General features: G+C 39.9%; 1 protein-coding gene across 1 annotated transcript in view; it reads right to left on the minus strand.

The window, feature by feature from the left end:
* ptk7 (protein tyrosine kinase 7 (inactive)) overlaps nucleotides 1–16,024 on the minus strand; it is a gene marked incomplete at its 3' end in the record, with an annotated part of 64,219 nt that extends 48,195 nt beyond the window's left edge. The window contains exon 1 of the mRNA XM_015401695.1: nucleotides 15,465–16,024. Within this exon, the coding sequence (XP_015257181.1) occupies nucleotides 15,465–15,579 (115 nt within the window). The remainder of the gene's footprint in view (nucleotides 1–15,464) is intronic.
* Between the last annotated feature and the right edge of the window lie 293 nt (nucleotides 16,025–16,317).

Genomic DNA, 16,317 nt, shown 5'->3' on the forward strand with positions numbered 1-16,317 from the left:
TATTTGGACAAAGACATGACTGAGCAAACATGGTTACTACGGTCTGTCAATTTCACAGAAAGAACTCCATTTCACCCGCACCCTACAAATATTTGTAGCTCAAAAAATATAGCCCTTTGCTGCATGCCCTATTGAAATAACAATGAATTAGGAAATTGTGGATTATTGAATATACTTCCAAAACTTTGCCAATTCATGAATCTTGAAACTCCTGTATGCTTTACTGCGTTTTGTAGCTCAAGAAATTTACTCTGGGATTTTAACCAGATGGCAATAACTTTGAAACATTCTGCAAGTTTATTGCAATACACTCATTTTTTTTAAACTTCAGAATAATACAAAATAAAAGTCTTTCTATTAAGAGCAGGGAAAATGGAGCCTAAATAAACATTTGGCTTATTTGCATTGGACCAGTTATTTAGGGTTGACTGGTTTGCTTTAGTTGGGTTTCTTCCAAAATAAATTATATCTTTCATCAATATCTGACATTCACTGACTATCTGACTGCCTGTTAAGCAAGTTAGAATATAACAGTTTCACAAACAATGAGCTTTTGTTCACTTCATCTGAGAGAGTCAGAACTGCCAAGTAAGCCCTAATTGTCTCTCGATGGAAGTTAATAAATGTGAAACAGCAATGACAGACGAGCAACACACCAACAATCACATGGAAATGATTAACGCAGAGGTCTGCCCCTAACTTGTTAAAAATACCAGAAGACATGACCGCGTTTCAACACTTCAGCAGCAACGGAATTAACAGCGTCTAAAATTTAAAGAAGCCCTTTTATCAAAAAGAAGAAAATAGGAAGCATGCGGTCTTACATTGAATTATGGCTATTTTCTCTTGTTCGTTTTAAACAACTGCTCCTTTTTCCCATTTATGGAAATCATCCAGAGTTCAATCACCATAACACCAATCCCAAAGATATTATTGTTTGCCTACCTGCTTTTTTTCTCCCAATTAAACCATTAACAGAACACATATAGCTTTGATATACAATTTTTCCTGTTGCAACCTCAAATTTTAGAGCACGTTTCATCTGATATACCAAGAGTAGGAAAATACATGAGCTATATCAAAAGAAAAACACCCAATGCCATGAAGGCAAGATTAGGAAAATCGTCCACCCAAGAAGAATCGTTTCAGCCTTTAATATTTAAGTCTGAACTCACATTCTGCTCCTCTTATCTGGTTTAATTAGCTGTTAATTTAGATAAGTAGTGAATGCATCCTACTGGGATCACAGGAGGTCAGACTCCATCTTATGACCCAAAAAGCAACCAGATTAACATCACAGGATCAAGCTGGCAAAGACCAACGGGACACGTAGCTGCACATGCGATTCTTTACGAGGGTAATTAGGTTAGTAACTGTATTGTTCACTGTTTCTCAGCTCCGGCACAAACAGGCCACCCTTGTGCAACTAGAACATAATCAGAATCTGATGATCTCACTCATATAGTACTGAGTCATGGTTTCTTGAATATTTTATGCAGGTCCATTCAGGAGCAAATTGACAAAAAAGATATTTAAAAATGAAATCTGCATGATCATATACAACCAATTATTTTCCAAATATATAGAAACCTGAACCCATCTATAATAGAAGAACATCACAACCTGATGTTTCTTCAGATCCGAAATTTAAACATAATCCTATTTTGATGAAATCCATCCTCAAGGCCTTGTAGAAAACCCTGATTAACAGTTTTTAAGGACCAACTGAATAACATTAATCTTATAAACAATAAATATCACCTCTTAGTGACATTTTAGATGCAACTGCCACCTGTTGAAAGGATAAAAAGGAGAAGCTCATGTACATTTGCGACTGCTTCCTGAAAAAAAAAAAAAACTGGAGAAACAGGGAAACCTGTCCTGGAAGACGGACAAATGGAGGAAGCATTTACTGGACAATGGAAGAGAAACCTGTTCTGGAGAGCAGAAGGGGAGACATTTACTAGATATAGAAGCAGGAAACCTGAGTCCAATTCATTGATCAGTGTGTCAAACTTTAGTTGGGAAAGAAAACAAGAAACGGAGATGTTAAAAAATCTAAGCAAAAATGATATATGTTCACACAAAGTTTAACTGTTGGTTCACTCACACCTTTTCAGACCAAGAGGGCAGCACATTTGTGACAGCTTTAAACGTTGCCAAAAAAGTCCAACAAAACTTCTGGACCAGTTTTATAGCTTTCATAACTCTACACACTCTGTTGAGACTTCAGAGATGTCTCGCTTTGGGGAGCACGCTCATGTTTAATGCCTTTTGAACCGCACAGATGCACACAGAGTTGCAGCGCAAGAAAACAACGAGATCAAACAAATGGAGGAGGAAAAGCTGCAGGACATCCAGCTCATTCTTGTTAAAGACGTGAAACATTTGGACATGAGTCTACAAACGGCGACGCTTCATTAATTCATGTCTAGCCCCAGTTTGCTGAAGAGTTCCCGCTTTTATAAGTGAAGCTGATGTAAGAATAACTGCAGCTTTCATCAGGATACAACACTTTTCTCATATAAACTCTTTAAAGTTATGTAATAAGCTAATTAAACCAAATTAGTTTAAGTGGAAAGTTGAGACTGTCAATAGCACCGCCAGTGACTTCTTTCCAGCTCTGCCTGTTTTTAAAAGTTAAGAGTGCTCCAAGGCAGACGTCACTCAGGACTGTGGGACTGCACCTGACATGTTTCTGAAGGCAGACCGCAGCATTTCTCAATAATTTTACTACAGGGAGCGAGGTGCTGTTTCAGAATCTCAAAGGTTTTCTTTTCCCTCCATTTTCAAAGCATCCATCTAAACGTTCAAAAGACGGAGAGGGCGGAGGTTCAACTCCGGGGCTCGTGTGTCATCTGACCTCATTTCAAGACGGACCTGGGAGGTTGCAGGGGGACAGGCAGAGGCATAGCTTTCACTGCAACCTTTTCTTTCCTTCGCATAAGATGACAGGACACAAAGGCAGAGAAAGAGTTGTGCCTGGAAACCATCCCAAGAGAGATGAAAGAGTACCGGTGAAGTCATGGTGCAAAAACGCACCAGGGCAGAAAAGCAGAGCTGGGTCTGAGTAAGATCCTGAAATGTTAATAACTCAAAGAAAATGGGGCTGGGGGGGTGGAGACATACTGCTGTGATGCAAGGTGGTGGGTTTTTTTCAGGACATTTACAGCAGCAGTAATGTGCATACAACACCTCTGAAGTCAAAAGTCATTGTTCATATATTACCCATCATTTCCAGACAGATATAGAGATACATAGATAGATATAGAGATAGATACATAGATAGATATAGAGATAGATACATAGATAGATATAGAGAGATATAGAGATAGATAGATGTAGGCAATATGACTATTACATGATAGGGTTTAGAATGGGGTAAATATTTAAAGTTTTGCAGAAAGTTAGTTTTGACTTGAAGTTATTAAAATACATTTTTGTTTGGCATTTCAATATGTATCAATATATAGGGGTGGTTGAAGTCAGGATCAGATCCTGCAGATATATAAGCTTTTGGAGATTCCCTAACGAATCTAGGGCATCACATCATGGACATTTTGATGGACTAAAAAGCCAGAAAGAAAAACAAGAAGCCCATTTTTTGCATTTGAACGGCTTGAGGTTTAAATTCTTGCTTCAATGCCAGACAAACAGATGGCCCTGTTGAAGGATGGAGCATCAGAGAGAGCATAAGACACAGATAGATGGATAATTATGCAGGTTTCATTTATTTATTTATTTTTATTTTGTGCAAAGCCTTCACCAGATCGTTATCCAAAACGGAAGCATCATGGCTCCGATTTCAAAAATAAGTGTATGAATAAAGAGGAGAGAACAGCAATAAATGAAGCAGAGCGACATTAACAGACTTACTGTAGAGTCCATCAATAACCAACAACATATTTGCAAAAAGCCACATGTAGACCATAAAACGACACGCTTAGAGAAGCCTTTTGTTCAAGCAGGAGTCTGTTTTCACATCTTTAAAATATTTCAGCCACAGTAAAAGCCCCCGGTGTTCAGCAGCATCTGCACCACAGGAAGTCAGCAACCAAACAGCTGCCTGTCCTCTCCTGCCACGGCTGTTGTTCAGGCCCGCAGGGAGTCCGCAGCCTTCACCCTCCTGACGACACGGGCGCACACAGAACCGACACCCCCGGTCGGCTGAGCGCACAGTGACGAAAGATGGCCCCCGTCTGGGTCCTAACCTGGATGAGGATACAAAAGCAGCGGCGATCCATTGGGAGGGAGGATGCTTTGAGCTCCTCATCCGCTGTGCGTTACTGAGGGAGGAAACGACGGCAACAACACATAGATTTCCTCTGCTGTTTTGGCACATGGGGGCGAGCCGAGGGACCATTGTCGATTGTTAGACAACACAACACATTTCTGTCCGTCGTCACCTCGCCAGATAAGAACAGGAAACATTGCCTCGTGCAGCATAATCAACAAGGTTGTGTCAGCTGGCTGCACCTGCACAGAGCGGCCCATTGTGAAAGCCTGCATTACGTCCGTCCTCTGTGGGCATTTAAACACAACCATTGCTGAGGGGAACCACGCTGACTGAGGCCCATAATAACCCAAACAGAGAACAGTGTTTGGATTTGAATCTTTCTTTCCAATTACAAACTACTATCAATACGTCTAATTAAAACTAAACTAGAGAAGAGTAATCATTGTGCAGTTTAGAGTGATTGGGAAATTCTGCATCAATCGTTGACGTGTTTGTGTTGCTCCAACTCCATAGATCCACCATTCCTCACATCAGAAAAGAGCTGCTTTTCACAAAAAAGTTAGTCCAACTAAACCCGCCTTAGTACCTGAAAGCCTAATAGATAAACAGGAATATAAAGCCTATAAAGCTTAAGAAAATGCATTTTCTCTTTTTTTCCCTTTTTTTAACAGAATACAAATAATTTCTATGAACATGAAGACTAAACAGGTCACCTTCCAGTTGGAAAAGAAAGGGACTGATTCATTTGTGCCAAAGGAGAACTAAAACAATCACTGAACAAACCAGAGGGGAGCGTCCCCTGACATGCTCCTTAACGGTTATGAATTCTGGTGGCATGTAATGGGACCCAATTTGGACCCCTTAGACAAAGTGAGGGCTGCTGCAAATCAGGACCGCTCTGGAGGAAACAGATCAAAACAGTTTTTACAAATCTGCTTTTCCTATCAGGGATGCAGCTTTTCAGAGGAAGATGTCTTCCAAAAGCTCCTACTCAATTATTCCTGCTGTGCAGCTTCATCCTGCTGCCTGGGTTAACACCGACTCCTCAGAGGAAGGTTCAGAAAGAGGACAACACCAGAGAGGATGGAGGGGCTGCAGCGGTTAGAGGGGGCGGGGGATTCGGTACTTGGCACGGTTTATGAAAGTGGAACAAGCAAAAAGGAAGGTGAAATGGAGTGCGGCTGTGGAAAATGGCAGAGAGGAACATGTAGCTGCTGGTCTGGTTGTTTAACATGATTGGAACCAGAGAAAATAAAAAAATATGTTTGTCTTTTAATGAGCCTCTTCCCTCTAAAGCAATTAGTGCCTGCCAACATAGAACAATGCGGCTCATAATGAGCCAGATCTGCTGGGTGCACAGTTCCCAAACACCAGTGAGCGTTCTGTGGTCAGCAGAGGTCACGTCTGGTGATTGCAGAGCCATTAAATTCATCCAGTGAGAGGCTGGCTCTCCTTTAAGGTCAAATCAGCCAAATCACACATTTATTCAGGTGAAATGAGAAAACATGTTCATATTCAGGATGCACTGCCCTCCTCAATTATGGATCTTAAGAAAAATATTGCAGCTTCATTGCTTCACACACAAAGGTCATTTGAGCAGACTTCTTTGATCAGAAATATTTACTGGGTCTCAAATTATTTCTATAAAGTGACTGATAGATTAACGACTATCTCCTATCCTGAGGTACAAATATGCTGAAGTGGAAAACCTCTCAGCCAGTCCTCAAAGTGGGGAATAAAAAAAAGAAAACACATTTTATGGAATGTAGGTAGCTGGCCATCAAGAATAATAATAGAACAATGAGTATCTGATAAAGTGTATTCCATTCCATCTGGGGAATGGTGGCCTAGTGGTTAGAGCATTGCGCTTGGATCTCGGAGGTTCTTAGTTCAAGTCCTAAGAACTACCACAGACTTCCACTCTGGGTCCCTGAGCAAGACCCCTAACCCCACACTGCTACCCAGGCACTGCGCAATGACAGTCCACTGCTCCCTAAGGGGATGGGTCAAATGCAGAAAGTGAATTTCCCCATTCTGGGGCAATAAAGGGATTTACATTACATTCATCCATATTCTTAAGCATGGTAGAGGATACGTGATGCTGAGGGCCTGTTTTTCTGAAGTTGTTTAATCAAAAAGTTAAGGAATCCATAACTTTTTGATAAAAAGAGGATATAAATCCTCTTTCAAATACAAATCAGACTTGCAACAGATGATCGTCAGAAAGGAAAAACCTGAACTCATTCAAATCTGTGATGGTTCTTCAGCAATAAAGATTTTTATGAATCTTTGGACAAAATGAAAATAGAACCTCCTTAAAGTACCATACAAGCTATTATACAGTTCATGTGTCTAATCACTGTTTAACTGGTTTTTCATTGATTAGCAGATGACAGAAAATAATCACTTATCTTATAGGACAACAGAATCATTACCATTAAATAAATGAGAATTAAACCCAACTTGAAAATTTAAACTTCCACCTAACAGAATAAAAAAAGATCAATAATAGTTTGTGTTGATCTGAATGAATGACTAATAAAGAAGAGCTGCAAGCTAAACAGCGTGTTTTAATGAGCTCCAAGGGCTTTTAGAGCTTTTCACTCAAAGATGAACAAATCAGCCAGAAATTATCAACTTCCTTAAAAAATGACTGATCTTTAAATATATATATATATATATATTTTTTTTTTTATCCAATCCTTTAAATGCATCAAAACTTAGAAACTGGTAAACTATTTACTCAAAAGGGTATGTTTTTATTCAAGGAACCCACTTTAATGTTTTAAACCTTAGAAAAATGACTCAGGAATGTTTCTCCATTTCTGTACATTATGAATCTCCAACATGGTCATTATATTGATCACAATGGCTGAAATGACCAGGAAACCCATCAGTCCAACCTGTCGTTCTTTTGTTTTACTTAACGATAGTATCTATAATAACAAAAGCAAATGATGTGGTACATCTATCATATAATATCTTTTTTTTGGCATATATGATTTATCACTTCTGTCTAAGAAATGTCTTCAAAGTGAATAAAAAAAAAACAACTATGTGCTTATAGTTGATTTACTCGTTTTTTTGTCCAAATCGTTGATAACACTTTGCTCTGAAAGTGTGTTAGAACGGCGGCGCTCGGTTTGATCAGGAATTCAAAGGAACCTGGAAGATCTAAAACATTCACCGGCCTCCTGAGCCAAGAGCTGATAAAACCCTCCACTTCATGCTGGCTCCTATCACCCTTAATACAGCCAAGATACACAGGTTGATTCAGCAAAGAGCAGCCAGAGGTCAAAGCAGGTCACCAACTAAATGGACCCCAGACCTCAGCTGTTACCCCAACAAAAAGACGAAGAGCAACTCCAAACAGAAGACAAAGGAGAAAAATGAATCGCTCATGTTTTAGCAACGAACCAGTCGGGCCGACTGATCAGCCTGAGATGAAACAGCCGTTGATGATATCAGACACCAGAGGCCTCGGCAGCCTGCTTCCCTGCACTGCTGCGACAAAGAGGAGTTGAATAGAAGCTGTCTGCCGTCTCTCTGCCTGTGGCCCGTTGCTCTGATGAATTCATTCAGCCTCAGGACACAAAGAGTTAATGGCTGCTGGGTTTATGCAAAGGCATGCCAGACGCCTCTCTCCCTCCTCACCCTCCTTTCTTCCCTCCTCTCCCTTCAGCCAAAGCTGCAGATCCAAATGAGGCATTCCTGCACGTTTCAATCGGATACATTTAAATGCAGAAACAGCGTCGTTTAGGCTTTGCTCCCAAAAACTGAAAACAAACCAGCGATTTGGTCATCTGTGAAGGAGAAAACCGCCAACCAACCCAGGGGGGAGAAATGGAGTATCTGAGGAGGGAGTGTTATGTTCCAGGAGTCTAGTTGGACAACTCTAGTTTTTTGTTTTGTTTTTCTTTTTTCTACAGCAGCTAAAAAAACAAAAAACAAAGGCTAAGCAAAACTTTATAATGTTTTTGGTAAACATCAATGCAAAGGAGAATGAGAGTAGGCAACAGATTGCAGTGCAGCAGAAATCATTAATATTAGTGTAGATAATGAGGAATAAAAGTGGAAAGACAACAAAATTACTGCAGAAAACACTTTTTACTGGCAGCCCTGACGAAGGACTTAATGAGGCCAAAAGTCTTGTAAAAAACCTGCCCCCTTAACTCTAAAATAAAAAAAATTAAAAAAGGCAATACTATATTTCCACATGTAAACCATTAAGTGGATTATACCAATAACCGCTTTGGGGTTTTAAACCACAAGACTTTGTAAAAACAATCGGTTCCAGTGTCTCCGGCTAAAATCAAGGGCTGATATCTGCTAACTGCTCTATTCATGAGTGATTTTACATCCAAGCTTGTCGTTAGATTTAAGGCAAAGGCTACATTTGGTGTAGAAAGTTTGCAGAACTGTACGACAGCTTGTGTGTAGAGTTTTATATTAACTTAAAGGAGCCCTATCATGCAACATAAGCAATTTTTTTAGCTGTTAACTGTGTTTTCATACCATTTCTTTCATCGAAATGATGCTCAAAGTAGTATTTCACATTAATCATGCATCTCTGATTAATCCCCATTAGTTTTGCTGTCTGAGCAGCAGCCCCTCCCTGAGGGGGGAGTGCTGAATGATTTAGCCAAAAATGAAAATTGCGGTTGTTTTAAACTAACATTGCAGTTGCAATTTTATTTTGATTCTCCTCTGCATTAACCAAAATCATGTAAATATTTAACTCCAGGGTTACAGTTTTTAAATTACCTGGAAAGCTTGCTTGTCCAGAGTCCTTTGTTGCATGACTTTACTGTAACCTTTTGTAAAGAAGTGATCAATTCTACTTGCAAGCATGAATCTGCATGCTAGCTGCACCTCTCTATCCTGTCTGTTGCAAACCCACTTTAAGCATATTACCTCCAGATAATGGGTTGATAGATACATTTAGTTACACTTTTAACATGTAATGACCAAAATTGATTGCCTCTGCAATTTAAAATTGGGTTTTGTTCAATTGTAAATATATTGCAAATGTGATTAATTGCCATGCCCTTGGGCTGAGTTCTGTCAAACCAAGCAGCCGTCACCGTCCTTTATAGGAAATAGTTAACACCCCTTCCTGTGATGGACTATTAAGTTACTATTTTAGAGTAAAATATATCATGTTTATTTTGCATGCTAACCAAGAAATGCACAACAGCAGCATGTCATCAGAAAGACGGCAGAAAGAAAAACTTCTTCCAGTTCAGACAGGACAGAAAGCTCCAGTGAAACCAAGTCAATAAACAACAGAGATCCTTCATGACGAGACGAGCAACAGACCGTGCAGGAAAGAAATAGATCTACAACAAAAACCACAAAGCTGGCCAAATCGCTAACACATGAGCCAACATGCATGCTTCTTATTAAACACGAACGCCAGCTGAGGTACACGGTTGACTGTAAATGTTAGATTCTGCTGCTTTTTATTTTGTTTTACTAAAGTTTATAAAGACTGAGGGCCGAGCAAATAAACAGTGGGAAGGTTTTATCATTCAGGTACGATCCCACCCCTCCTGCCTCCACATGCATACCAAAGGTTTAGAGTATGAGTGTGGAAAATATTAGCTGACATGACATCTTATAAGCCATCATATCCATTTTTCTTCTTAATCTCTCCTTCAGGCAGCGGGATCAGTTGTTTTTGGCAACCAATGAGCCATGACTCTAAGATGGTTTCAATGAAACGTAAGAAAGGCTCTGGAGAGAGGAAAAGCTGCCTAATCCATAAATAGTTTTTCTTTCAAACTGCCGTTACACACATGGAGGAAAAGTTGAGGAGACACGGATTTAATAAATGAGCGTCTGTGACCAAGGAGCATGGATCTGGCGGAGACAAGGACGCTGTAATAAGAGATATGGGAGCCATGGATCGGAGCCCTGAAATTGTAAGAAGATCCGCCCCTGAGACTGAAACCTGGACTGAGAGTAAACTACACACTAACTGAAAAAAGAGAAAAGTTCAAAAGCGTTGCATAAAGCTGAATAAACATTACCTGATAAATGAGCAGCAACCAGACTCCCAGGACCTTGAGAAATCCTCCCACAGTCCCACAGCTACTAGTGAAAGTTTCTAAAGTCCACAAGGAAACATGGAAACGCATCCAGCCATCTACCCCTCAGTGGAAACCGATATTTTCCTTTTTCTTCTTGTTCCTCTCAACAACCATGTAGCACAAACTAACCAGAGACTAACTCTTCTTCTGCAAGAAGAAGCTGCACATTTTTCATAGAAATAATTCAAACCTCTCCAGAAAGTTACATTTAAGATGCAAAATTGATTTCTGTATTAATTATTGGCAGGTAATTGCACTGCAGACTTTAGGTATAAAAGGCAGAAAAAAGCAGGAAAATGGAGAAAAGATCTGAGGTAGAACAAATCATACATTTCTTGAACCCCTTACCTCCCACCGCCGGGCCCCGGGGACGCTTTGACGTCACATTCTGTTCAGCATCTAACAGCCCACTTATTTATCAACTTATCCAAAAGAAAACAACCATAAACTCAATCATAAGCCACGTTTTCTCCACAAACACAGAAAAACGATAATCTGTCATCAAATTTCAACTTATTTTCTCTACAATGTTTTCAACTTCAAGAATTACAAAATACATTATAACCTGACATAAATGGGCTGATTTTGTCCGTAACACTCCACAGAAATGTAATATATATATATATATATATGTATATATATATATATACATATATATATATATATAAAATCAGGGGTCCTACATGTAGGAAACACAGTCTGCAGGCGCATGCGTCTGATATATTTTTTTAGCCAATAAGATAAGATTAGCAGTGAAGTATTGGAAGTGTAGGAGTGAGCTGAAAAGATAGTGTTTATTTATGTGCATAAGGAGTGAAAGGAAAGGAGAAATAACTGGATATGCACAAAAAACCTATAGTGCAAGTTCTGAAAGTTGAAATTTTGAAGCATAAAAGAAAGTGCCTGAATGAAAATTTGTGTAAAGCTACATAAAAAACTTGTTTTTTTGAGGACAAATTAGTCAAAAAAAATTCAAATAATCCAGTCTGGCACTTTTGAGCCTAATTTGGATAAATTGTGCAGAATGGACCTTTTGCATTAAAAAAGGGTCACAGTTTCACAATGCTTAGCACTACAGACCTGACATTTTACACTATTGTCATCTAAAACATGATAATCAGTTCTAGTGAGTTCAAAAGGTCAGCTACGAATTATACACAAAATATAGAATATTTTGCATTTACGGAAGATGATTAGGGCCAGTGGGGGAAAAAAAAAAAAGTTAGCAGATTTTTTAATTTTATTTCAGTTTAGTATGGGAAAAAGTCAGAATTCTGACTTTTTTTCTCAGAATTCTGACTTTTATTCTGACAATAAAAAAAGTCAGAATTCTGAGATTAAAGTCAGAATTCTGAGAAAAAAGTCAGAATTCTGACTTTTGTTATTGTCAGAATTCAGTCAGAATTCTGAGAAAAAACTTTTTTCCCATGTTAAACTGAAATAAAATTTAAAAATCAGTTAACTTTTTTTTTTTCATTGGCCCTAATCCTTTTCCGTATGCATTGCCTTTTTTATGCAAGGGAGAAAAAAAAGATCATTATGAAAATGTTTGAAGCTACATAGCTAAAGTTATGTAAAACTTGGGGTTTGTATACATATCGTAGGAAACTACAAGACTTAGCTTTCAAATAAGACACATCACAAACATGTGGGATAATAATTTTTCGATATGTAATTCGTTTGTGCACAAGCTTTAAAAAGGTGGGAGCCAAGGGGTTAATTTCCAATTCAATAGAGATATCGCAGCTTTGACTCTTGATCCGATACATTTCAGCACAGATCATGAATACTTTTACTGCTCATGTTGGAAAAGGTTTAATGAATCGATATTACTTAAAGAACAATAGTCCACAACAGTTGATATGAAAACAACTGAGCCATTTCTTGTTAACCAGTGTGTCACATTAAACAGAAGCAAAGTGTTTCTATAAGCTTAAGGTTTTAGATGGAGGTAAATATATATTCAGATATTTGCTTTTTGGGTGCTGTCCGATCAATTGCCAACAATATCGCATAGAGACATCCCAAGTTAGACTGCGGAAGGCAAGGAATAAAAGGAAGAACACAAGGATGAAAAAAAAGGTCATAAGGATAGGACAAAGGAAGGAATCAAGTAGGAAGGTTGATTAAACAGAAATTCATTAAGAAGCAAGATAGGACACAAGGAAAGGATGAAGTAGAAAAGGAAGGAGGAAAAAAAGGAAGGAATATTTTCTCTACTTAGCCAGATATATTAAATTAAATTCCAGATTTTTTCAGTGATTGTTTCTTTTATCCCAGTAGTTAAAACTTTGATCTTTTTATAAACCGGACCCTGGAGTCTGGAAATTAGAAAGTTGGATAAAATTTAATTTGAATAAAAGTCAGAAGTTTTACCACATTCCCCCTTAATCTTCATGTTAATTCATCAACCAGACAATCTTCTCCTTCTGTAAATAAAACAAAGCGCACATTGTCTTTCTAAACAGCTGGTGAAGCACCTGATGGAGTGAGGAGATAAATTCATCCACACAGAACACATCTACTAGTTTATTCACTTCTAATCCTCTTATCCAGTCCTAATGTGAGCATTCAGAAACTGAAGGATGGGTGAGCAGCCAAACGGCCTAGAGGCACAGCAAAGCGTAAGGGTTCCTATTATTTTTTCTCAAATAAAGCTGCAGCAGGTGTGAATGCCAACAAAACTGAAAAGACGCATTCATCGCCATCTGTTCCAGTACAGTAGGATCTGCTTTTCATCGATCGGAAAAAATAAACCACAAGCCGATTGAGCAGTTTCAGAGATCGGCTGCAAGATGCAGACATCCTTAAAGAATAACATCCAGTCTTTCACTGAGAAACCAACTCAGTGATGATTTAATAAAAGCAAGCAGTGATGTGGAGGGATGCATCCAAAATATTGTTTTTATCTGCAAATCCTGAGTCCTTTTTTTCATCCCCCACATTAAAATGTTGAATCTGAGCTGCTTAAAGTGGGAGAAAGAGATGCAGACAGACACTAGCTTTATAGAAAACTATAGTTCTCAGAGTAGAGTTGCTTCAAAGCAGCTACAAAAATACGCACATTTTTGTTTTAAAGAGCTGGGTGAAAATATTTGACCTCAACACCCAGATCCAGTTGAAAATAACCATTAAAAAGAAAATATTCGTCTGATCTCCCCAGTCAGAAAGAGTCCTTTAAAAGCAAGCCGTCGGGACAGAACCTAGAGTGGTTCTGTTCAGACGCTTTATAAAAACAAACCAGCAGCAGCCCCAGTCATCCCTGCCCCTGCCTGCACACAGAGGACACATTCATCCCCTAAAAACGGGCACCATGAGGTGGTGGCGGGGGCCTGATGGAGGGAGGGAGCAGCAGACACACTTCAACTTCCAAGACATTAATTCAGCCACTCTGACTACCATGGCAGCGCTAAAGGGCTGGGAAGAAAAAAAAATTTCAATCTGCGTTAATCAGATAAAACTGACTCAGTTATGACAAGATGAGCACTGATTTAATGAGCTCCATCCCCGGCAGGAGAACAGCATTCCTTCCACAAAACTTAAATGTCTTCACTGCTCTTCTTCCCACAGTTCAGCTGAGCTTCTTTAGCTGCGTGAGGCCTAATAAAATAACTAATGGAGCTCACAACTTAATTTTTTCCATACATTTTACAACTGAAAACTTTTGTGTATTTTTGCTTTTCATGTATGCATCACAACATGGTGCAGAATTGTTAGATTGAAGGAAAAGGAAGGGAATATGTTGTTCTCTTTGTGGAGGAAATCGTCTGAAAAAGGAGTATTCATTCATTTATTCATGGGAGGCTTCATCTGAACCTGAACATAGAGCTACAATAAGATGGTTCAAATAAAATCATGTGTATTAGGATGGCCTAGTCAAAGTTCTAACTGGAAAAAAAAAAGCCTGCAAGACTTGAAGTCTCTAGATGTGGAACAGTGGTAGAGATACTAAGATGGGCGGTTGTAGACAGGGGCCAACGAGGGCCAGTGCCCCTGTAGATCATGTCCTGGCCCCGGCACTGAAGACATAATACTAAAAGAAATTCTAATGATGATATGCCCCGTAACAGACATGGCCCTTTTGATCCATTTCTTTTTTTTTTTCTTTATAAATTCTGTTTTACTAATTATTTAAAAGCAATAAGGTGATAGCTTCAGTGGTGTTGAGATAGGATCCCAGTTTCCATTTGCTAAATGTTGTTTTTTAAAACATGCTCTATTTTTGCAGCTAAATTAATCTGTTTTTCTTGAGTTCTAATTCCGATTTTATAGAAAACTGTAACTTTAACTTAAATTTAAGTTAAAAGTATGTAAAATTCCTAAATTCTGAATATATATTGACCTAATAAGACATAGAATTTTAATTAAACCTAATTGAATAGAAATTTCACTATATGCAGCTATCTTAATATATTTGAATCCCTTGCCCTGCTTTTTATTTCATGCTTTTCTGTGCCTCCATGAAAACATGCTGGCCCCCTCCTTGCCCCCCTGGTACATTTGGTCTAGAACCGCCACTGGATACCAACCATCAGATCTGCAAAGTATCAGCAACAGAAAAGTGATTCAGAGAAGGATCAACAACAATTCAACCCCTTTCCCTATATTTCACAATTGCTTGCTACTTTTACTTTTTCCTGGACATAAAACCCTGTTTGATCTTCCAACACATGAAGGCTCTGCAGGACATGAAACTCTGCAGGACATGAAACTCTGCAGGACATGAAACACTGCAGGACATGAAACTCTGCAGGACATGAAACTCTGCAGGACATCTCCCCAGAGGAAGGAGCGCGTTGGATGCAGTCAATGTGCGGCACCTATGGATTCATTACGCACGCAGACTAGGTTTGCGCACTCCTTTTCGGTTATTTCTCCCCTCCTTACAGGGACCAATGGGGGAGGGGATCCACGGGGGGAGGAGGGGGACCCCACAGACCCCAAAAACAAACTTTAGCTCCAAGTCTTTAGATCTGCACTACATGATGCTCATCTGGTTGGATAGTTAGTCCAACAGCTGTCCCCCTGATGTCCATCCAGGCGGAAATCTCCATGAACTGATCATTTTAATTATTAATCAGTGAGAGTGTTTGACCAAGCAGAGCATGCTCGGTGGTGGACACATTGGTACCGACCTTGGAAGCAGAGGATGAGTCCAGCAGCGCATAGGGGGGCTTTTCCTCTCCGGGTCACCATGGAGGTCACCCCGCCGTCCCTCCGCAGGCTTCCAGCCCCTGTCTGTAGCTCCATGACCGTCCTAATGGATCCCAGTTCGGCTCCTCCGACTAAAGCAGAAGCGCGTAAAACTCAGTCGAGTCAAACAGAGAGTGGAGTCTCCGTGTGCGCACAGGTAGCCCAGCCCCGCAGCTCCACGCAGCTCCCCGCAGCCCGAACGGCTTCAGCAGTTCACCTGGTTGGACCAGAACCAGGCAGGACCATGGAGGAACCAAACGGACCAGCTACACTGAGCTCAGAGCGAGCAGCCCCGGCGAAAGTTTGAAGGCGGCTCTAAACTTCCAGGTGGCTGAGAGAGGGAGAGCTGCTGTCCGCTCCTCTCACTCATTCCAGCGCGCTGCGCGGTTCCGACTGAGCGCAGAACCAGAACCTCCTTCACCCCGCTGCTACAGCGAGATTCACACCGCTCAGATCCTAACTCTGCTTCCTCCCACTTCCCAATCTCTGGTGGAGTGGATTTTTTTCTCTCTCACTCTCTAGGCATCTGGTAAAGTGGGCTGGAAACGCTTAAACCGATTCCAGTCCATACCTTTCACAATAAGAGCCACAAAGCATACCTGAACTAATGACAGAACTCATTAACATTTAAATCCGGACTTTGACTAGGCCACTCTAAATGGAAACCATGGGATATGCAAAAAAGGGCTCAACAGATTTTTCTTTCACAAGTGGAGCAGTACGGCTATCGCCATAGTGTTCCACTTGATTTATGCATATAAATACTTTTATTATAATTCATGCAGGGAGATTTAC

This window comes from Cyprinodon variegatus, unplaced genomic scaffold (genome assembly GCF_000732505.1).
Source record: "Cyprinodon variegatus isolate N-32 unplaced genomic scaffold, C_variegatus-1.0 Scaffold1250, whole genome shotgun sequence".
In the NCBI taxonomy this organism is placed as follows: domain Eukaryota; kingdom Metazoa; phylum Chordata; class Actinopteri; order Cyprinodontiformes; family Cyprinodontidae; genus Cyprinodon; species Cyprinodon variegatus.